We start from the raw sequence: 23,716 nt of genomic DNA on the forward strand, positions 1-23,716 counted from the left end.
TCACCATCATTTGACTCTTCTTGAAATAATATTTTCCCACACACTTAGCCCTTGCGGCCTAACTCTAGTGTCACTTTCACACACCGCACAGATACATGACCAAATATACTTTCCCTTAGGAACCCTTTGTCACGAAATCTTAACATAAATATGAAGCATGCCTTGTCATGTCAAAATCGCTCATCAATCATCATTGCATCACGAAGTATGAAGTGCTTAGCCTCCGTGCCTAAGTTACCTAAATACTTTCATTATCGAGTCAACTAGGATAGTCTAAGATGTTACAATCCTTGTACTATGAGAGACAACGTTAACGGATTAAGCTCATTCAACATGCACCTTCAAAAACTTCATTTCTTTCTTTTTTTCGTGTCTTTCTTTTTCGGGAGAAAGTCGGTACCCTCCACAAAATGACGGAAATTTTTTTTTTTTTTGCATTTTCGAGTCGCACGATCACAATACAATGCACATACGGGTCATGAGTCACAAGTGTCAATTCACTTCGAGTCGAGTCAACCTCGAGTCAATCACAGCGAGTCGAGTTTATACCTTAAGTCGTGTCAAGTCGATGAGTCAAGCGACATTAAGCCTTAGGTCAACCCTAAAATAATTAAAGAGATTAGCAAAGTCCTATAGTCAAAAATAAATACAGGTGCATCCCAGCGGCAGAAAGAGCAGAATAGGGAAGACCCGACTCCAGCGCCAGACGACAACATCTAGCGTCTGGCAACAGATATCAGCGCCTGACACTAGATCCCATCGTTTGGCGACAGAGCCAATTCTTGGCACCAGAGATATTTAAGCGACGACAAAACGCTCAACCACTCAAAGCAGTAATTTCAACCACTTTCAGCAATTTCAGGTTCCTTGGTACACCAGTTAGCCCCTATAAGCAATTTGACATGATTAAGTAGTCGTCTTGATTACAATCGCAATAAGTGGCCTACCTGACAAAAAAGCGTCTCAATTAACTTAAGCGCCTAAGCATTGGCTCATTACAAGCACCAATGTATCGATTTAAAAGCAAGCACTTAAACGATAATATTTCCAAATACGGATTGTCACGCATTCTTCTTAAACGACAATATTTCCAAATACGGATTGTCGCGCATTGTTCTTAAAATACAATATTTCCAAATATGGATTGTCGCACATTCTTCTTAAACAAAAATTTTTCCAAAAATTGGATTGTCATCCCCAACTAACAATATTTCCAAATGTGGATTGTCGCGCATCTTCTTCAAACGACAATTTTTCTAAGATTGGATTGTCATCTCCAGAAAAGTTTCCAAGCGTGGATTGTCGTGCTCCTTCTTTGATTGGCAAGTTTTTCCAAGTTCGGATTGTCATACATTCATTGATCGCTGGCAAATTTATCCAAGTTTGGATTGTCATACATTCATTGATCGCTGGCAAGTTTTCCGAGATTGGATTGTCATACACCCAGTTCCCTATAGCAAAATTTCCCAAAGGATTGTTGTAGGACTCTATTCATCATAAATTTCGGCAAAAGTTCCTCAACGTGGATTGTCATTCATTTCAGAAAGTGGAAAATTTTCCCGAAGTGGATTGTCGATCAACTCTTTTTTGGAAAATGTACCAAGACACGGATTGTCAATAGTGGCAATATTTTCCTAAAAGGATTGTCTCATAGCATTGGCAAATTTCCAAGGTGGATTTCTTTCAAGAGTTATATTCCAAGATGTGGATTGTCGATCGTAGCAAAGTTCTTATGACAGATTGTTACGAAGCATTGGCAACTTTTCCCAAAATTGGATTTTGGCAAATTTTCCGAGATACGGATTGTCGCTTCATCGTAACAACATTTCCAAGGATAGATTGTTACGTGGCATTGACAACTTTCCCTAAATCGGATTGTCATACATCATACAAGAGTTGTGTTGGCAACTATTCCCAAAGAAAAGAGGATTGTCATCACAGCAAAAGCACAAACATACTGGTTCACAAGCACCAAAGCGCCGACGTACTGGCATAGCAGCATTAAGGATAAAAAAGCTGTGATCTTTTCGAAGAATATCACAGCGAAAATTGGAGGCAGTTATAGGCGTAGCAGTCTTAAGGCGGTATTCTCTAGCTTGCGGAAGATCGTCACAACAAATCGGTCACCTACAGAGACGTGTGCTCGACGGTGCAAGATACGCGTTTCTTAACTCTCTTATCAGTTTTACTAAAGCTAGGTTTGCAGGTATCGGCATTACAAGAGTGATTTAGGATTGCAGAACGTTCTGAATCATTCTCCGTCCCTATCGATACTTTGACTATCGTTTTCGAAACTTGCGTTTCTCCAAACTCAGTCAAAGTGGGGGCTTCTGTTGACACCCATTTGTGTATCCCCAAAACCAAACCCAGTGATGAATACCTTTCATGTGATTTGATTATCGAACAAGGCGAAAGTGTGAAAAGTCTAGTGATGAGGATGTTTTTATTAAAATATCTCTTCTTTCTGTTTTTGAAAATATTTCTTTCCTTACCCTATTTTTGAAAAACGTGCATTCCAATTTAGTTTGGTCCATTATATGGGTCCAATAATAGTGTAGTTGGATGGGGCTTGAAAAGACCTTTCCAACGATATATTTTAAGCCCAATTCCGATAAATAATGAGGAAGTTATGACCAAAATACTAAACTGGGCCCAAACCGGATTTTACCTACGACCCAATGATCATGTGGAGGGTCCAAAGGTTTAATCCTATTCCTAAACTAATTAGGATTAATTAGAAGCTTCTATAAGTTTCTAAAAGATCTTAATTATCCTTTTTCAAAAGATAAGATTAAAGAATTTGAGTTAAATAATAACTTTCCTTTTTTAAAACTTTCCTTTTTTTAAATCCTAATTCTATTCGAATTTAAAGATGTTCAAAGACAGTTAGATATTATTTTCTTTCCTCATAATCTTTATCCAAATTTTATATGGTTGAATAGATCTTGAAATTATCTTTCCAATGATATATTATATTATTAAATACGAGCTATAACGAAAAAGATATGAATGATAGACCTGGCAAATGGGTCATTCGGGTCGGGTATGGGTCGGGTCATTTCGGGTCGGGACAAGTTCGGGTCAAAATATTATCTGGTCAAGTTCGGGTCAGGTCGGGTCATTTCGGGTTTCGGGTTGATTTCGGGTTGACTGATAATCGGGTCGGGTATCGGGTCAACAGTTCGGGTCGGGTCAAGTTTGGGTCGGGTCAGTTTGGGTCGGGTCAATTTTCGGGTCGGGTCAGTTCGGGTCAGGTCAATTTTCGGGTCCAATTTTCGGGTCAACTTCGGGTCAGGTCAACTTCTAGTCGAGTCATATTCGGGTGATTCATTGGGTTAAATTCAACTCTGTATATATATTTATTTATTTTTTGACGAAAAACTCACTATATTTATTAAGGCTATTTTTTTCATGGATTATAGTAATTGTTTGACTTTTATTAACTTTTTTGTTTTTATTGTGTGTTTAGAACTTTAGGCTAAGAATCACTTTCAGGATCTCCTGAAACTAAGAAGAACTAATTGAGTTATACCTCACTCTCTTATTGATCTTAGTTTTAATACGTACTCTTATTATCATTGTCATTGTTGTAATAATTTCTTTGAATTATTCTTGTACTCCCTTCGTCCCAAATTACTCTTAACGATTTGACATTTTGCACTATTCACACATCTCACTTTGACCATCTTTTTTAGCTATTATATGAAGGTCAATGTAGTCATGTAAGATGTTGTTGGGTCTATTTTAATGTATAATTTCCTAATATAAACTTTTTATACTACCTCCGTTAACTTTTATTTGTAACTTTGGGGTATTATTTGTGAGATATAAAATATTCCAAAATTGCAAATAAAAGTTAACGGAGGTAGTAACTTATATAATTATTTGCTAAAAGAAGTTAAAGGTCGGGTCATTTTCGGGTCGGAACAACTTCGGGTCTCGGGTCAACTTCGGGTCTCGGGTAAACTTCGGGTCGGGTCGTTTCGGGTCTCGGGTCAACTTTGGGTCAGGTCATCTCGGGTCGGGTCATTTCGGGTTTCGAATCAAGGTCGGGTCGGGTATGGGTCGGGTCGGGTTAATTCGGGTTTTGGGTCAATTTAGGGTCACTGGTTTCGGGTCGATTTCTCGGGTCATGGGTTGGGTCAATCGGGTCGGATCATCGAGTCTGGGTCAGGATTGCCAGGTCTAATGAATGAGATATGAAACTCTATCCAAAACTAACATCGTCCTACTATTTCGGCCATATCTTTTTACCTACAAAAGATTTTTATTTTATTCTAATTGGGTTGGAAAGTAGACTTCAAGATCTTTCCAACGATATATTATATGCCTTATTTGGATTTCTATATCAAAAGATATGATAAAAACAAAATCGGCAAAACTGCTGTCCATCGAGTTTTATTTCGATTCGAATTCAAATTCGGATTCTCTTCTTATTCTTCGACCCTCTTTTTTCTCTATAAATAGAGATCATATCTCCCCTTTTTAAATCACCAACTCTCATCAAGAATTTCTTGATTCTCTCCCTCTTTCTAAACCAACCCTTCTACAAACACAATTCCTCATACATTAGCACTAGACACACCTAGCCAAGTTCGAAGTTGTCTTCGCCTTAGACGTGAAAGGTTTTAATTTCTGAGGGTTTGGTCCCAAATCTCTATTTCAATTATTTAATTTAATTGTTTGATTATATTTTCCTTGAAGTTACTAACGCGTGTATTTTGTTATTAGAAAGAGGTACGAGGCATCCAAGTAAGTGCTTTAATTGTTTAATTGATATTATGATTTAGAAATCATGTCTAGGTTGTTATTATGATTCCTAATTTCATGTTAGGGTGTTTTGATCTTCCTAGTATCATGTCTAGGGTAAAGAATAAGTTTCTTAAATTAATTATGATTCCTGCGATACTTCCTATTCTCTTCCTAATATTCATGTTAGTATCATGTTAGGGTTAAAGCTTTGATTTTTAATGTTTAGTGACATGCTAGGGTTTGTTATTAATCTTGTTAGTATCATGCCTAGGATCTTGTTATTATTATGCTTTAACATTATTATGATGATTATTATTATGATTTTGATTATTTTGATTATTATTATGTTGCTTGATATTTATTGTTATTGCTTGATCACACCTTTTATGCATGTTTAAAGGGAATTGGTACTTGTAATCACGCTTAATAAGATAATTAATAATCTTGTTTAGGGTTAATATGATTATAATTCAAGTGATCGCCAATAATAGTTTTATTTGTGCATTAATGTACAACCAACATAGATAAACAGATTTAGGGGTAAACCTATTGATTGCATGTTAGTCAGAAAGCGCACATGAATACGATTAGAATAAAGTAGAGGCTTATTATTAAGATAGGTTCAATCTCTTTTAGTTTGGATTTGTACCTCCATCCCCGAACTACCAGTCATGGTTCCAGACCTATTGGACTTGACGATCTCCTGGATCGTTAAGGGGTGTAACCTTCACCCTGTGAACGGTTTACAAGTTCCTAAAACTTGTTGGCGACTGTTTTGCTCTATCTTCCTTCTCTTTGGACGCCACCGTACTTTAGTGTATGATCACAGTGGGGTTCAAGCTAGGGATAATGCTTGAAATATTCCCTACAATAGCAGATTTCTCCAATGAAGTTCTTGGGATTAAGTCGGATTATTCCCCTGCTTCGACTACTGATATTGATAGTTAAGAAATTCTAAGAATTTCGCAAGCTTTGAGTGATTATCCGATTCCAATGGACTGTTCACCTAAATTTCAATTCACTCTTCTCCTGTTTCTTCCTCTACTACAATTTCTGGAAAATGTGTTCTAAATTTTGATAGGGCAAAAAACAGTTGACCTTGAAGCTGGCTCGGAAAGGCGGCCGCGTTTGGAACTGGGTGAAAGAAGCCTTTCCCAGCAAACGTCGATCTTCTGCTCCAGATGACCCCATTCACCATTCTCACGTTTCGGATGCAGGTTCTGCTTGTATCTCAAACCTTTTAAGAAGCGTAGGTGCAGCTCTGGTTCTTCAACTTTGAATGATTCGGATGGTTCTTCTGAGGGTATGGTGGCTCCCCGTACTGAGCCACCAAAGGAACCGTGAATGTAGCAGCTTGGTACGGCGGACTCCCCTAAAGTTCCATATGTGGCGACTTTGGTCCGCTCTCATGCTATAGATATTACGTTTGTCATAGAAACTTTTGTATATGTAGATATGGTAGTTAAAAAGTTAGCTTTGGTAGGTTTTGAGGGTTTTTGTGGTTTGGATGCTATAGGTTTGAGCGAGGTTTAGTAGTTTTTTGGTTCTCCCCGGTAGTAGTTAGGCCTATTTCAGTTTCTCCTCATGTAATATTTTGTGAAGTGCCGGTTCCTGGTCAAGAAATAAAATATATTATATTTGTGTATGGGTCGCCTTATCCTTCTCTTAGGAGTTTAGTTTGGGACGAAATTTCATCTTTTTTAATTTCTATCCCAAATGTGGTTTTGTTGGGTGATTTCAACCAAGTTAAATATTTAAATGACAAGGTGGGGGGTTCTTTTGATATTTCGGGTCGTCATGGATTTTTAGAATGGAAGCTTAGTTCTCAGTTAGTGGATATTCCGTTTTATGGTCCTCGGTTTACTTGGACAAATGGACAACTTCAGAACCCTACTTTTGAAAGACTTGATAAGGGCTATGCGACGCCCTCGTGGTTGGATTTACATCCTGATGCTTCAATTTCTCATCAGCCAAATTTATTTTCTGATCATGCAGCCATCATTTTACGAGAGGTTTCCACCTTTTACACCAAGAAGAGGCCTTACAAAATTGAAAATTGGTGTTTAGGTATTTCTGAGATTTCCTCGCTTATTTCTTCGCACTAGCATGATTTTTTTCTGGGTTCGCAGAAGTTAGAAAATTTAAAGCGAAGGCTTCTGTCTTGGTGTGTAAACCATAAGAAACAGTGGGGTATTGATTGGCGAGAATTACAAAATTTAGATGGTTCTGAAAATATGGATTTATTGGATCTAGGAGATCGTCAGAATCTTCTTAGACTATATGAGGATAGAATTTCTCACGCTCAAATTTCGTTCCTCTACTGGAAGCAGCGTTGTAAAATTAAATGGGATGCTTTGGGAGAATGCCATTCTTGACTTCTGTTCTGTTCAGTTCAAACTCGTCGGCATCGGAATAAAATCATGAGTCTTCAGGACGAGCATGATTCTTGGGTTTCCAATCAGGTTGGGATTTCTTCCTTTTCATTGCAGCATTTCTTTGGTATCTATAATTGTCAGGATTTGTCTCCATCCCCTGCTACCTGTTGCTGGGACAGTTTAGACTATCCAACCCTTTCAGAGTCGGATCGCCAGTTTCTTATGCACCCGTTTTCGGCTTTGGAGATAAAAAAAGGCTATGTTTAATATTGGTGATGACAAATCCCCTAGTCCTGATGGTTTCACACCAAGTTTTTTCAAATCGCATTGGGGGATTGTTGGGACCCAGATTATTAATGCAATTCAATATTTCTTTGCTCATGGTTATTTATTAAAAGAATGGAATCGTACCTTTCTGGTGCTACTTCCAAAAGTGGATCATCTTGAAACCCAATCTCAATTTCGTCCGATAGGTCTATGCAATGTATTGTACAAGTATATTGCAAAATGTCTGACGAACAGGTTACGACGGGTGTTACCTTCTTTATTTCAGATTCTCAAACTGCCTTTGTTCCGGGTCGACAAATGGCAGATAATAGCTTACTCGCTCATGAATTGTTTTCCTATATGAATTCCTCTTCAAGATTTTCTGCGGCCTTAAAATTGGATATGAATAAAGCCTATGATAGGGTTAATTGGTATTTCCTCTGGAATACTTTTCGGCATTTTGGTTTCCCTCCATAGTGGATCCATATTTTGCAGCAATGTGTTACAACAGTGTCGTACCAGATTTTTGTTAATGGGTCTCCAACCCACTCCTTTCGGCCCAAATGTGGTCTTTGCTAAGGTGATCCCTTATCTCCTTACCTATTTGTTCTCTACATGGAGGTTTTCTCTCTTATGCTTAAGCGGGACGAACATTTGGGTTTATTTCAAGGTTTACGTATTTCTCGCCGAGCTCCATCGGTTTCTCATCTGTTTTTCGCAGATGACGCTCTCTTGTTCTTCATGACATCGCCTTCATCTTGTGGACAGATTAATTCTGTGACGACTGAATTCTGCTCAGTTTCGGGTCAAATGATAAATTTACAAAAATCCTTTGTTCGTTTTAGCCGTAACACACCAGATGATTTTCGGGAATTCCTTTCGTCGGCTCTTCACATGAAGGCTTGCCCTACTGTTGGTACTTACTTGGGGCTGCTGTAGACACCCATTTGTGTCTCCCCAAAACCAAACCCAGTGATGAGTACCTTTCACGTCAAATCATAATCGAATGAAACGAAAAGGTGGAGAGGTCTAGTGTTGCGGAAAGTTTTTATTTCTTTTCTCTTCTCTCTGTTTTTGAAAACTTATTTTAAGAAAACAGCCAATCCAGTTTGGTTGGTCCATGATATGGGTCCAATAGTAGTGTAGTTGGATGGGGCTTGCAAAGACCTTTCCAACGACATATTATAAGCCCAATTCCGATGAATATTGAGGAAGTTATGGCCAATTTACCAAACTGGGCCCGGTTTGAGCTTTATGTACGGCCCTATGATCTAGGGGAGGGCCTAATATGATTTATCATTCCTAATGCAATTAGGAATGGTTTTAGTCTTCTAGATTCTTCTAGAAGGTTCTTTTCATTCCTAATCCAATTAGCATTGATAAATTGACTTTTGTTGACTTTTTAGAGTTTTAATCAAAATCAAATAGCATTTTCGAGGAAATTATATTATTTTATCCTCCAGTATGGTAAACTTATCGTATTTTCGAAAACGCGTTAAATTTGAGCTTGGCGTCTGACCCCAGGCCTTGGTGCCTGGAACCAGGCCTGGCGCCTGGCGCTAGCCATTGGCGCCTGACACTAAGACTGGTGCCTGGCGCCAGCTCTGTTATCTGAGCGTCAGACTCTGTTTTGTTTAATTATCTTTTTTGGATGATTTTCTTTATAAATATCGTATTTAAAACTCCGTTTTCATTCACCCAATTGTTTCCATTCATCAATCATCATCTACATCTATCATTCACCAATTCTCACGATCATTCGTCTACAATCAGTTTTCTAATTCTTTCATTCATCTCTCTTAAAACATTCAATTCTTTCTTACTTTGCTTTTCATACAAAATTCCGCATTCACAAGATCTAGAAACACCTAGCCATATTCGAAGTTTCCTTCGCCCTAGACGTGAAAGGTTTAATTTCTGAGGGTTTGGTCCCAAATCTCTATTTCCATTATTTGATTTGATTGTTTGATTATTATTTTCCTTGAAGTTACTAACGTGTGTATTTTGTTATTAGAAAGAGGTACGAGGCATCAAAGTAAGTACTTTAATTGATTAATTGATATTATGATGTAGAAATCATGTTTACATTGTTCTTATGATATTCCTAGTATCATGTCTAGGGAATTTTTAATATTAAATATGATTGCTATGATGCTTCTTATGTTCTTCCTAATATTCATGATTGTTAGTATAATGTTAGGGCTAAAGATTTGATTTTTAATGCTTAGTGACATGCTAGGGTTTGTTATTAATCTTGTTAGTATCATGCCTAGGATCTTGCTATTATGCTTTAATATTAACATGAACATGATTATGATTATAATTTATTATTATCGTTATTATTATTTATTATGTTGCTTGATATTTATTGTTATTGCTTGATCACACCTTTATTGCATGTTTAAAGGGAACTGGTACTTGTAATCACGCTTAATAAGATAATTAATAATCTTGTTTAGGGTTAATATGATTATAATTCAAGTGATCGCCAATAATAGATTTATTTCTGCATTAATATTCAACCAACATAGATAGACAGGTTTAGGGCTAACCTAATGATTGCATGTTAATTAAAAAGCGCACATGAATACGATCAGAATAAAGTAGAGGCCTATTATTAGGGCAGGTTCAATCTCTTTTAGGTTGGATTTGTACCTTCATCCCCGAACCCTTATTTGGTTCTAGACCTTATGGAGTTGACGATCTCTTGGATCGTTAAGGGGTGTAACCTTCACCTCGTGAACGGTTTACAAGTTCCTAAAAAAACTTGTTGGCGACTCTTTTGCTCTATCTTCTTCCCTTTTGGACGCCACCGTACTTTAGTGTATGATCACAGTGGGGTTCAAGCTAGTGGGATTTAAAGGCTTGAAATTATTCCCTACAGCTGCCTGTTGACTTGGGCCGCAGTAAATGTAAAGATTTCAAGTTTATGGTTGATTAGGTTGTTCAACGTCTGTCTTCCTTTGCTACCCTGGGTTTATCGGCGCCTGCTAGATTGGTCATCATTAATTCCATTCTGGTTGCCTCTTTTAACCATATCCTTGCTGTGTTTAAGGTCCCTGTGACTATTTGTGATAGAATGGATGCGCTTATTACCCGATTTTGGTGGAAGTCGGGTAAGCTCTCTCGGGGCATGGCTATGGTCCCTGCTGCTTTGCTGCATCTGCCTAAAGGTCTAGGGGTTTTGGTATTCGCCATCTCCGTTCCTTTAACCTGGCCTTGCTTGCAAAACAATCATGGCGGCTTATGCATCATCCCCAACTTTTGGTTTCCAGAGTTCTTCGTGCTAAATATCCTTCTTTAGTTACTGTGAATCCAAATATTACGTCTAGGAATCCTTCCTGGGGTGATCGAAGCCTGTTACAAAGAAGTGTTGTTTTCTCCAAGGGGCTTTCTTGGAAGGTAGGCTCGGGCAATAAGATTAGTATGTTGCATGATTCCTGGCTTCATTCCACTAAGATCGTTTTCAAAGAGGATATTCCTGAAGCTGCACGACTGGTCTTGGTTTCTGAGTTACTTTTTTCCGGGTCTTTGGACTGGAATGCTACTTTGATTAGGCATCTTTTTCCTCCTCATATTGCGTCGGCTATTTTAGGTCTTGAGCGGCCCAAGCAGAAGATAGATGATTTTGTATACTGAAAATTTTATCGGGATGGGTCTTTCACCACAAAATTGGCTTACTCATGTTTGTTAGATAGTCAGCTTACCAATGGAGTTTCTGTTTATCATGCTTCTTGGTGGAAGCGGTTTTGGGGATTACCTATTATTCCCAAGTGGAAGATGTTTATTTGGAAAATTCTTCATAATGCACTTCTGATGGGTAATTTGCTGGTTTGTAAAGGCCTCCCGGTTGACTCTACTTGTGTGTTCTGTGGTTTGTGTTCTGAATCGGTAGATCATATGTTTTGTGGTTGTTTGTTTACTCAAAGTCTTTAGAATTCTGGGATTTGGGTTCCTCCTACTTCAACTTTTTAGTCTGCCCCCTTCCATTTATGGTTTATGGAGCTTGTCTCGGGTTATAGCTCTACTAACGACTGGTTTCAGCTCAACCTTTTCCTGGGTTTATGTTGCGCGATTTGGGTGACTCGGAATAATGTCAGATTTCGATCAGAGGTTTATTCGCCTAATTTTGTTTTAAAGTTAGCTTCTACTTGGGAGAATAGGAGCCAACAAGTTCGTGTCTATCTTGAGACATCAGGGCCTTGTCTGCCAGGTTTTCCTGCTATGCCTTTGTCTCACACTCTTTGTGGTCAATCGTCTAATATTTGTGATTTTGTTTTGGAATTTGATGGTGCTTGAGATAAGGATACTCATAATGCTGGTGGGGGTTGGTGTCTTTGGAGTTTGGAGGACCATTCCTGTTTAGGGGGTGGTGCTCGGGCTTATATGGCTAGTTTTGCGCTCCACTCTGAGTTATTAGCTTGTTTTTGGGGGGCTCAAGTATGTTCGCCAAAAAGGATTTTCTAGTATTTTGTTGCATTCTGACAGCTCGACCATTTCCCGCCTCCTTTCAATTCCTGGGCTTTTAGATATTTCGGTGGTCTGGACCATAGAGGAGATTCATAATATTCATCATCCTTTTTATCGTGCCAGTTTATGAAGGTGTTGCGTTCTTCTGTTGCTGCTGCTCATACACTTGCTGGTGCTGCTCGTCGTAGGGAGTTACTTAGCTATGTTTTTAGTTTTATTTTTTTTAGTTCTCTTTGTCAAAAAAAAAAAAAAAAAACCCCTATTTCTCAGTAACATTTTCAAAATCAGCTCAATATACATACTGAATTAACTTTAATCGAAAGGTGTTTAATTACATATAATCTTTTTTACATTAATTCGATTTGATCCCATACTTTTCAAGACTTTAATCAATATCACTAGTTAGTCATCCACATATCTTTAGTTTATTATTTTAATTATATTTCAAATTCATAAAAAATTTCTATGACATTTAAAGAAACAATATTTGTACAGGCCACCTACTAATCTTAACTATTCCGTCCGTTTTTAAATACTTCATTTCTCCATGCGGAGATTTAGGAGAAATTAAAGAAAGTAATAAAATATAGAGGTAGTGGGTAAGTGGAAGAATAAAAAATTGTAAAAAAACAAAAGTAGTGGAGAGAATTGAAGGAGAGAGAATATGAAAATAATAAAATATGATCACGATGGGTCCACTAAATGAGAGAAATTAATTTAATATTGTAAAAACTTTTCAAATAAGGAAATGAAGCAAGTATTTAAAAATGGCCGAAAAAGAAAAGTGGAATTAATAAACAAAAGAAAAATCTATAAATATTACTAAAGTAACAACCGCTGACGTCATCACTGTTTACGTGTCATTCTCTTATTTTATTTTTCCTACCAAAATACGAGGATGATGTCATTTTTCTTTTTCTTTTTGAGCTACCCTATTTAACATTGTTTTGAAAGTTAAATTCAAATTGAACTTTAAATTTTAGGTTTTCTATGCCTATTACGCTATTTTATTATTTACAAGTACATAGTTGTTAAAAATAGTTAATAATATAGTTTAATTGATTCTTCCTAATTAAATATGAAAATAAAGAATTTTTGGAAATTGTATTTTCATATTTAATTAGAAAACAGAAAAAGTAGATGTTTTCTCTCAACATATGCTAATGAATCTATAAATCATTTCTTATTATAAAACCGTACATCGCACGGGACTAACCTAGTAAATTAGTAAAAGATTGTCGAAGCTACCCATCTCGACTATTCATTGCACGAACGACACCGTACACGTGAAGGGTTGTTGCCCTTATTGGTGTTGATGTACATGAAGCCATTTATAAATTACAAGTATTTTGATTGACCCCAAAACTATGGGTATTTTAATTTGCAATATAACATGGGGTAATTTTCGTTATAAATTTATAATATTGTATGAATAGTAAACATTGAAACATAAAATTACTTTTGTTTTTGATTAATTACAATATATCGTGAGATTTACATTAAGTTCAAGGGAAACTATAAGATATAAATCAAAGTATCAAACTGAAAACATCTACGATATAATACTTTATACTCTGTGTTTGGGTCCAATTAAGCCTAATTGGGCCTGGTCCATAAATGATTCAATTCCAAGTCAAGGTCAAGGCCCAAGCCTCCAATCCTACCAATTCAAGCTCAAGTCAACGACCCATTCATCATGGTCAGCCCATATGACTCTAAGCCCATTCCTCCTCATTATGCTAAGGTATAAAAGCCGTCAATTGCACCATTTATCATTCATTCACACATAGCCTCAAGCAATTAATACTCTTGCATAGCTTTCTCTTTCTAAACACTGTTTGACTTCGGCATCGGAGAGGCCTTCCTCGGCACAACCCCCGAGGCCATTTTACGTGTGTTTGCTGTGCAGGAAACCCTCGGCCCAGTATCACTTGGACCGAGTTCAGTCTTCAGCCACATCTTCAGACCTTCAACGAGGTCCCATTGTTTTCACCCGAAACAATTTGGCGCCGTCTGTGGGGAAGACTTTCAAAAAATCTTTAAGCCAATTTCAATCTTGCTCTAACCTTAGTTTCCATGGCTAAGAACTGCAAGAAAAAAATATTCGAAGTCGGACCTTCTTCATCGAAGAAGAGCCGCATAATGATGACAGAGAGAAAGAGGCCCTTGGACCCTCCCTCTCCGTCACCTCAACCATCTCCGAACAGGCATTCCTCCGGGGAAGCCAGCTCGGGAGAGCCATCAAGGGAGAGTTCACACTCTCCCTCCATCCGCTCGCAGCGCAAGACGAGTCCTCCTCGGTCCAGCGCTGCAGCTCAGTCCAATCCAAGGGCTCGCACCAACACGCGAAGCCCACCTTTGAGCATCCATTCTCGTCCCCAAACTCAAAGAGGGACCCCTCAAACAAGGCCCTCCACCGAGGAAATTGCACGAGCGGTGGCGGTCGTCATGGAGGCCATGAAGGTCGACATGATGCCTCCACCTCGTGACCGATCACCTCTGCAAATCAGGCATCAGCGGACGAGAACCGGGCAAGAGGGGAAGAGACCCCAATCCTTCATGGAGTTGGAGTAAAGTTGAAAAGAGGATACTTGGAGAACCGAGCGAGAAAAACAAAATAACTCGCATTTCTTCAAGGAACCTTCTACTCAGCTCACCTCGAGCAAAACTCACAAGAGTAGTAGTTCAACCTCTCGGCCGGACACTATTCGCCGAAGCGTTCACGAGCGCCTAGGCCGCAGGGAACAGAGTGTGCACCCGCCTCTCGTTCCCGGGGACCGAGCCCCAACATTCTGACCAAGGAACGAAAACCACTTCTATCTCTCTGAGAGGGCGGAGAGCGGTTCCTTCGGCCAAAAGTAACGGTAAAGCCGTGATGCTTCCCACCAGTTCTCCATTCGAGCAATGGATTCTGGAAGAGCATGTGCTGACGGTTAAAATCTCGTCGCACATTACTTATGATGGGACTTCAGATCCGAAAGACCATATTGCCTCCTATGAGGGGCATATGCATCTCTGCCCTAGGTCCGAAGTGACCTGGTGCAAATACTTTCCTACTACTCTCAAGGGGGTCGCACAAGCGTGGATCTCCAAAGGAGTAAAGGAGGGTTCTATAACTGGGTAGGACGATCTGTCCACCAAGTTTAAAAGTAATTTTTCTACGGAAAACCGCCGAGAGAAGAAAACTACAGAGCTTATGGGCATGCAGCAAGGGGAGGCCGAAAGCCTCCGGGATTATCTGACTCGTTTCAGCAACGAGTCATCCATCGTTTCCCAGCTGGATCAAGGGTTGGCCGTCTTTGCTATGCAAAATGGCCTTCAGCCAAGAAAGTTCCTTAACTTTATGGTCATGCATCCGTTGCAGACCTTGGAGGAAGCTCTGAACGCTACGGATAAGTTCATCCGAGTCGAAGAGTGGAACAAAGCAAAAGCCCATCCTCGATCAGGAGGTGGGAAACAAAAACAACCATCGACCAAAGGCCAAGGCCAGAAGTCGAAAGGAAAGGCGAAAGCCTCAGAACAAGCTTCGGTCAACGAGCCGAAGAAGGAGAAATATGCACCTTACCTGGGCAGATATGAATCCTACACTCCGCTCGCCCTCCTGCGCGCCAAAATTTACGGCGTGACGAAGGGAGAGCAGAGTAACCGAAAGCCGAGACCACTTCCCCAGTGGTATTAGCAGAAAAATAAAGATATTTGGTGTGAGTTCCACGAGTCACCGGGACACAACACTGAAGAATGTATCCAGCTGAAGGACCAAATTGAGGATATGGTCCGGAAGGGATACTTGAAAAAATATATCGCGGATCACCGCGAGATAAAAGAGGCTGAGAAGTCAAAGAAAGACTCTCGGCAAGAACTGGACTTCCCGCGGAAGAACAACAACAAGACTTCGGAGGAAAAATTCACCCTGATACATGTTATATCTGGGGGGACGTGTTCTCGAAGGGAGCATAAGCGTCACCTTAGGGCTCTGACCCATCAAGTGAACAATGTTGATGTTCAACCTCCTTAGTCCCCAGCGCCGAACATGGCGCTTTCAGCTGCCGACTGCCAGGGGGTAATATTCCCCACGAGGATCCCTTGGTGATTGTTGCTACAATTGCCAACCACGATGTGTCCAGGACTCTCATGGATGGAGGTAGCGGAGCAAACATTTTGTTCCGAAAGACCTACAACCAAATCATCAAGCTGAAGCCCAAGCACCAAACGCTAGTACCCTACCCGGTTTCTGGATCCAATGGAGCTTCAACTTATCCTGATGGGAAGGTCCTCCTTCCTGTCACCATCGGCCGCGCTGAAGCAGCCAGGAACGTCATGACCGAATTCTTGGTCATTCACGCTCCTTCAGTGTACAACGTGATCATGGGGAGACCTATGATTCACGAAATTCAAGGGGTAGTCTCAACATACCATCAAATGATGATATATGTTTCGGATGCTGGCTATCCCGAAAGAATTAAGGGCAGCCAAAAGGAGGCCCGAATGTGCAACTACCACAAGCCATCCACTAGTCATTCGAAAGATGACAACGATGAGGATGAGGAGGAAAAAGAAAAAGAAAAGGAGCCACGTGCAAAGAAGCCGAAAGACCTAAGTGCTTCGGCCCAAGGTTCTCTGTCCAAAGAAAAACGGTCAGAGAAAGAAAAGGCTAGTTCTTCATCTGAGCCGAACGACTTAGAGAGCCAGCCAGAGAAAAGTCTGGGACGCCCGCTAACATTGATAGCAGGCCAGATGATAAAGAGTCCGACTCCAAAGCAATGGAGCTGGATCAGCAGACTGAAACGGTCTAGTTGACCGAAGGAGACGCTGAAAAATGTGTTACAATTGGAATGGATCTTGATCCAAATGTCCGCGTTGAACTCATCCAACTCCTTTAGGACAAGCGAGATGTGTTTGCTTTCTCGGCAGCTGACATGTCCGGGATAAGCCCAGACCTCATCTCTCACAAGGTTAATGTTGACCCCACGTGTCGGCCAGTTAAGCAAAAGAAGCGGAATTACTCCGCAAGCAAGAACCGAGACATCGCAGCCGAAGTTAAAAAGTTGCTGGACGCAGGCTTCATTGAACCCTGTCAGTATCCAGAATGGCTGGCTAATGTGGTGATGGTTCAAAAGGCAAATAGCACCTAGAGAATGTGCGTTGACTTCACGGACCTAAATAAGGATTGTCCGAAGGACTTTTATCCCTTGCCGAGGATCGATCAGCTAGTCGACTCGACTAGCGGCCATGCCTTGCTTAGTTTCATGGACGCATTTTCTAGGCACCATCAAATCTTCATGCACCCCGACGACCGAGCAAAGACGGCATTCGTCACAAACGCCGGGGTGTACAATTAAAAAATGATGCCCTTCGGATTGAAAAATGCGGGGGCAACATATCAAAGGTTGGTGGATCAAGTTTTTGCCGAGCAAAAAGGCTGAAACATGGAAGTCTATGTTGATGATTCTATCGTCAAAAGCAAAGAAGATAAAGACGATGTTAAGGACCTGGTTGAAACCTTATCCACCTTAAGAAAGCACCAAATGAAGATGAATCCGAAGAAGTGTGTCTTCAGCGTGAAGTCTGGAAAAATTCTCGGCTTCATGGTCAGCAAAAGAGGGATTGATGCAAATCCTGCAAAAGTGCTAGCAGCGCTCGATCTCCCTGAGCCGAACACAAAAAGAGACGTTAAGCGGCTCACCAGAAGAATGGCAGCCCTCTCAAGGTTCATCTCCAGAGCCTCGGATAAAGGGTTACCCTTCTTCAAAGCCTTGAAACTCCCAAAAACAAAAGAGCTCATCTGGGGAGATGAGCAGAAAGAGGCCTTCAAGCAGCTTTGAGAGCATCTTGCTCAAGTTCCTACGCTGGCTTGTCCAGCTAAAGGGGAAACCCTATACTTGTACGTGAATGTCAGCCCAGCCACCATCAGTGCAATGCTGCTGAGGGAAGAAGAGAAAATTCAGCAGCCGATCTATTTTGTCAGTCACACTTTAACAGATGTCGAGACTCGCTACCCCCTACTTGAAAAAGTTGCTTATGCGGTAGTGGTAGCAGCTCGGAAGCTGAGGCCCTATTTTGATTGCCATCAAATAGTGGTCTTAACTGATCAATCGCTAGAAAAAGTGCTCGACAAAGTAGAAAAATCTGGTAGGTTGGCAAAGTGGGCTTTCGTGCTCACTGAGTTCAGCATCAGCTACCAGCCGAGAGATGCCATCAAGGCTTAAGCTCTAGCGGACTTCCTGGCTGAATGCTCGTACCAGGAGAAGCTAGACAAAGGAAAGAAAGTCTGGACCATTTTCACGGATGGATCCTCCACCATAAATGGTCCGGGGGCAGGGGTAGTGATATCCTCTCCCGAAGGCAAATCCTTGGAGTATGCACTCAAATTTTCTTTTAAAGTTTCGAACAACGAGGGCGAATATGAGACAGCAATTGCTGGCTTAGAATTGTGCATCTCACTGGAAGCCGAACATGTCTGTCTAAAGACAGACTCTCAGCTAGTTACGTATCAGATCAGAGGTGACTACGGGGCTATGGAGCCATCAATGATAGCCTACCTTGCCAAGATCAAACCAGTCATCGCAAAGCTGAGAACTTTTGAGGTTCAGCTGATCCTAAGGGGTCAGAATGCTCAAGCCGACGCACTCTCCAAACTTGCTAGTTCAACTCTTACTGAGCTGAACCGATCCGTTTATGTGGAGGTGCGCCAAGAAAGAAGTGTCGACAAAACACCTGAAGTGTGCTGCGTTGACCCAGAACCCAGTTGGATGGATCCCATCCTAGCTTTCAAGCTTCGGGGAGAAATTCCCGAGGACAAAACCTTAGCCTCCAAGCTGAAGCGAACCAATTCCAGGTTCATTGTCTTCAATGGAGAGCTGCTGAAAAAATCCTTCTCAACCCCATTACTGAAATGCGTGGGCCCTATAGACGTTGATTATATCCTTCAGGAAATCCATCTTTCCATCTGTGGAAATCACATTGGGGGAAGGACATTAGCCCATAAATCTTTAAGAGCAGGGTACCATTGGCCCACCATGGTGTCAGACGCTAAGGAGCTGGTCAGAAAATGCGAAAAATGTCAAAAATTCGCACCAGTCATCCATCAGCAGGCCCAGGAGCTTCAGTAAGTCTTGAATCCGCTTTCATTTGCCCAGTGGGGGCTGGATATCTTGGGCCCCTTTCCAGATGCTCCATATCAGAAAAAATGGATGATAGTCGGCATAGACTATTTCAGCAAATGGATCGAGGCCGAAGCAGCCTCGAACATTACAGAACAAACTGTCAGAAAGTTCATCCGGCAGAACATCATTACTCGTTTCGGCATCCCAAAAGTATTTGTCTTTTATCATGGAAGGCAATTTGACAATTTTTCGCTGAAGCGGTATACTGATCAGTTTGGCATCAAGTTGGAATATTCAGCAGTGTGCCATCCGCAAAGTAACGGACAAGCCGAAGCTGCAAATAAGCAGATTCTTAACGCTCTCAAAAAGAGGGTTGAGGATCAAAAATCAAAATGGCTAGAAGAACTCCTTGGAACTCTCTGGTCTCTTAGGACGACTTAAAAGGAGGCAACGGGCCACCCACCTTTTGAGTTGGTGTATGGTGTTGATAGGCCGTCGTCGAGCCTACCAAAGATAAAGTCCTATCTTGGTCTCACTAGCTAATAGCAAGGGTAAGAAAGGGTCGAACCCAAGAGAGGCGTTGAATCAACCACCGAAATACTACCGCATAAATAAGCTAAATGAAGTCGAAATTGGTTTGGTTTTATGTAACAAGTTCTAGTTCAAGTCAAATAGAGCTAGCGGGAGATTAACTATATTTAGAGAGTTCTAGGGCTTGGGATATGCCACTCAATTTCGTCACAAATCACAATTAGCAAGTAGAAAACAATGGTAATTAGGGGATGATATAGGGGAAGTCATCTAAAGCACCCAACTACTCTCTCAAGCTAGAGGGATTACTCGAATTATGAATACAACCTACTCTCATGGTTACAAAGCATAAAACAAGTGTTAAAGCATAATCACGATGACAAAAACATTCCCTTGACTGGAAATTCCTATTCTCATGGTATTTCAAGTCAATTAAGCATAAGGGAGCTAACTCAAGTTCATCTCTCGATCCTTCATTGAGAAAGCTTAGATAATAGTTCTAGAAATGGCCATATACAAGAACTAAGCAATTAAACCACTTAAGCTCAACTAATTAACACCTAACAATTACCAAATTAACACATGCAACAAGTAATTAGTGACTATATTGAGGGTTTTACCCAAACCTTAGAAAATTAGACTACTCACAATCCATGGAGATTAAAGCAATTAAGGATTTCAAGTAACTCATGAACAAGAATTAACCAAGGATTAAGCTGAATAACAATCTAAGCATACAAGAATTAAGCAAGATGATTAACAATCAAAGCAATTAAAATGGAAGAGAAGAGTAAGAAAATGTTACTAGAAGCTTCAACTTGAATATCAATGGTGGAACTTGTCTTCTACAATGATTGAGAATCAAATTTCCAAGCTAATAATTATAATCTAGCTAATGATTTGAGAATATTTGTGTTTCTACAATTGCAAACTAAGAGGAGGCACTAAAAACTTCCATCCGTACAAATGAGCTTCCAAGGTTATTTATATAGACCCCCAAATAAAAAGGACGGAGAAAACAAGAGTCGGGCACGGCTACAGGTCAGCACGGACGTGCTGAGGTTGGCACGGACGTGCAGCTATACCTGCACGGACATGCTGATATTGGCACGGGCGTGCACCTGGGAGGCAGAAGGTACTGTTTTACTCAGGGAATCCTGCACGGTCGTGCCGATATTGGCACGGACGTGCACCTGGGAGGCAGAAGGCTCAGTTTTGGCTGAGCAACCTGCACGGGCGTGCTGGATCATGCACGGACGTGCTGAATAACCTACACGGACGTGCTGAGTTCTGCACGGACGTGCAGGCCTTGAAAATAGCAAGCAGTAGCTTCTAGTCGTGCTGGAACACTTCTGCACGGACGTGCCATACTTTGCACGTCCGTGCAGACTCTCTAAGGCCTTTATCTTCACTTTTCTTTGGTTTTGCTCCATTGTTTCGGCTTCTAACCTCGGTTTATCATCCAAATGCCTCAAATGGTCGCCCTTGAACCTAAAAACCCAACAAAAACACTAACAACCCGTGAAGCAAGGGATACACAAAAGTTGAACAAAAATAGAGTAAAAGTGAACCAAAATGCCAATATACCAAGTAAACAAGGTTCGAAATTACTCTAAAATCGTATCAAATAACAAGTTATCAAATCCCCCCAAGCTAAGCTTTTGCTAGTCCTCGAGCAAAACAAACATGTCAAATCAAGAAGGAAGATTACTTGATAATAATCAAACCAAGAAAAGATACTTAAAGAGAAAACACAAACACAAATCCTCATGGCAAGAACCATAAACACTTTTAGCACAAGTGAAAAGCAATTTGAACCCCTAAGTCGCCTAAGAGGACGAGTTTTTATCTCGTGAGGGTTTCCCTTGAGCTTAACCCACAACTCACACAAACCATGCCAAAATTGTCATAACACATCATCATCATCAAGGTGATCAATACACACCAAAACCAATGTTTTTATTGCCCAAGTCAACTCATCGGGATATAAATCACAAGCAAGACAAGTGAGCGACTTTCAAGAATTACCGATCATACAAATGTACACACGAGTTGGGGGTAGAGAGGAGAATTAAGCAAGGTTGCACTAGGATACTTCCTTATACCTTTTACTAGTTCATTAGAGCACGTCTAAATATTCCAAAGTTGCAAAAAGCCCTCTTTCGGTTATAAAATCTCAAAATGCAAGTCCACATCCCAAAATGCGCTCCCAATCCCCTTTAACTACACTCTAGCTCGGAAATTTACACAAGAGACATCAAAATAGACAATGTGTGGGAGGCATCCACAATTTGATCTCTAGAGAAGAAAAAGTGAAAACTTTGAGAAATTTGGAGGAGTTTTTTATCTCCTTTTCTTTTTCTATTTTTTTTCTTTTTTTTTATTTTTTTTTTAACATTCATTGCCCTCGCCTCTTTTAACTGTGAGTGGCTCTTTCTTTTATTCGATACATGTGGCTTATTATGCCACTTATTTCACAAGATACAAATAGAATCAATTTCCTAATAGAGTTTCATTTAGGGGGAGGTGGGGAGGAACATCAAGGGCACAAGGGACCGCAATTCGATTCAAACATATCCTACTTTGGGCAAATTTGACAATATCCTATACTAGACGTGCAATTGAGCATTCATCGGTTTTCATTTCATATACTCTAATGCAATCAAGATTAATAAGCCTTTAAATGACCCCAACTCTTGCACACACCCTTCTAAAAGAAATTTTACTCATCACTCAAGAGTCAAGCAAGCAAATCATATAAGCATCCTCATTTGAGTCTCATCCAAGGGCCTTTTTTTTTTTTTTTTTTTTTTTTTTTACTAGTTACTAGAAAGCAAGAATAGATAAGAAGAAAAAAAGTTAAGAAAACTAAGCTAATCATAAAAAAGAAATTTGAAGCACAATCTAAAAAAAAAATAAATAAATAAATAAAAAGAGAAGAGAAGAGAAGTATTCACAAATTAAGAGATTTGGATTTAGGATGTTGGATTTCAAAGGGAGCAAATTTGGATGTTTAGGGGTTTGGATGCTAGGGGAAGGAACAAACAACATGCAAGGTTTATACCAACAAGGACATACAAGAACCAACATATGAACCAAAGAGAAAGACTTCCCCCCCAAGCTATCATAAACATTGTCCCCAATGTTAAAACAATTAAAGCACAAGAAGGGGAAGAAAGAGAACTAACTCATTGGCTCGGGCCTCCTTGGGAGCTTGAGCCCCCAGGGTACCAATGTCGGTAGACGTTCCGGAATTCACCCAATTCCGATTAAAGATCCTCAAAGCTTGTCCTCATATTGTCGTAGGAGGACCTCATGTCTTCGTGAGATTTTCTCATAGTCTCGAACTCCGTGGACATGCGGTTGAACCCGGCATTCATCATTTGCATTTGTTGCTCAAATGAAAAGGGTGGGTTGCCCTCACCCATTCCTTGACCTTGGTACCCTTCTTGGTACCCTTGTTGGTGCTCATATTGTTGTTGTTGCTGGAATTGTTGCTGGAAATGTTGTTGATGCGGTTTTTGTTGTTGTGGTTGTTCTTGCTCTTGCTCTTCTTCATCATCACCGGGAATCCAAGGGTGGTCCCTCTCGAAGACCCAGTTGCTCTCGTCGTAGATGTAGGTCCGCTCCTGATCAGGGAGGTAGGCATAGGGGCGGCCACTCACGTGCCACAAGTAAGGATGTGGCCCTTCCACATCCGCAACCCATCTCATGGTCCGAAGCGACTGCATGTCTAGCTGCATCGGCCCTGGGCAAACCTGCTCATCTGCAAAATCAAGGTTAAGAGCAGAAGCAATAATAGTGATCATTCCACCTATGGTGATGTTGCCGGACCCAGTGGCAACATCCTCTAGGTGATCGACAAACCAAGCCCCTACATCTAGGGCCGTACTACCCTCACTCAAGTGCCAAAGGAAGTGAAGCTCCCTAGTGGACACTACGCCCGAACTATCACCCCTAGCGAACGTCGTGTTCTCTATGGTGCGCTGTGACATCCTAAAGGCGGGGTGGATTATGGTTGTAGCTTTATCAGTCCTAGGGTTGTAGTCGAAAAGGCCGGTGATCTTCCTCCAAAACTCACCCGCACAATAGTTACGGGGGGGCCTATCCTTTGGTCCTATGGTGCCGTTAATTGGCCACCCAAAAGCTTGGTTCACCCTCTTTATATTCAAGTTGTGTTGGGTGTTCATGAGTTGGAAGGTAAGGCGGCGGGGGGAT

The 23,716-nt window shown here is 40.7% G+C and overlaps 1 protein-coding gene across 1 annotated transcript; it reads left to right on the forward strand.

The window, feature by feature from the left end:
- Window positions 1–17,779: 17,779 nt before the first annotated feature.
- Window positions 17,780–19,408, forward strand: LOC145642707 (uncharacterized). The gene is made up of 3 exons (XM_081693879.1): window positions 17,780–17,993; window positions 18,246–18,904; window positions 19,001–19,408. The coding sequence occupies exons 1-3, from the start codon at window positions 17,780–17,782 to the stop codon at window positions 19,406–19,408; spliced, it is 1,281 nt and encodes a 426-aa protein (XP_081550005.1).
- Window positions 19,409–23,716: the final 4,308 nt, after the last annotated feature.

This window comes from Chenopodium album, chromosome 8, assembly GCF_948465745.1.
Source record: "Chenopodium album chromosome 8, dcCheAlbu1.1, whole genome shotgun sequence".
In the NCBI taxonomy this organism is placed as follows: Eukaryota; Viridiplantae; Streptophyta; class Magnoliopsida; order Caryophyllales; family Amaranthaceae; genus Chenopodium; species Chenopodium album.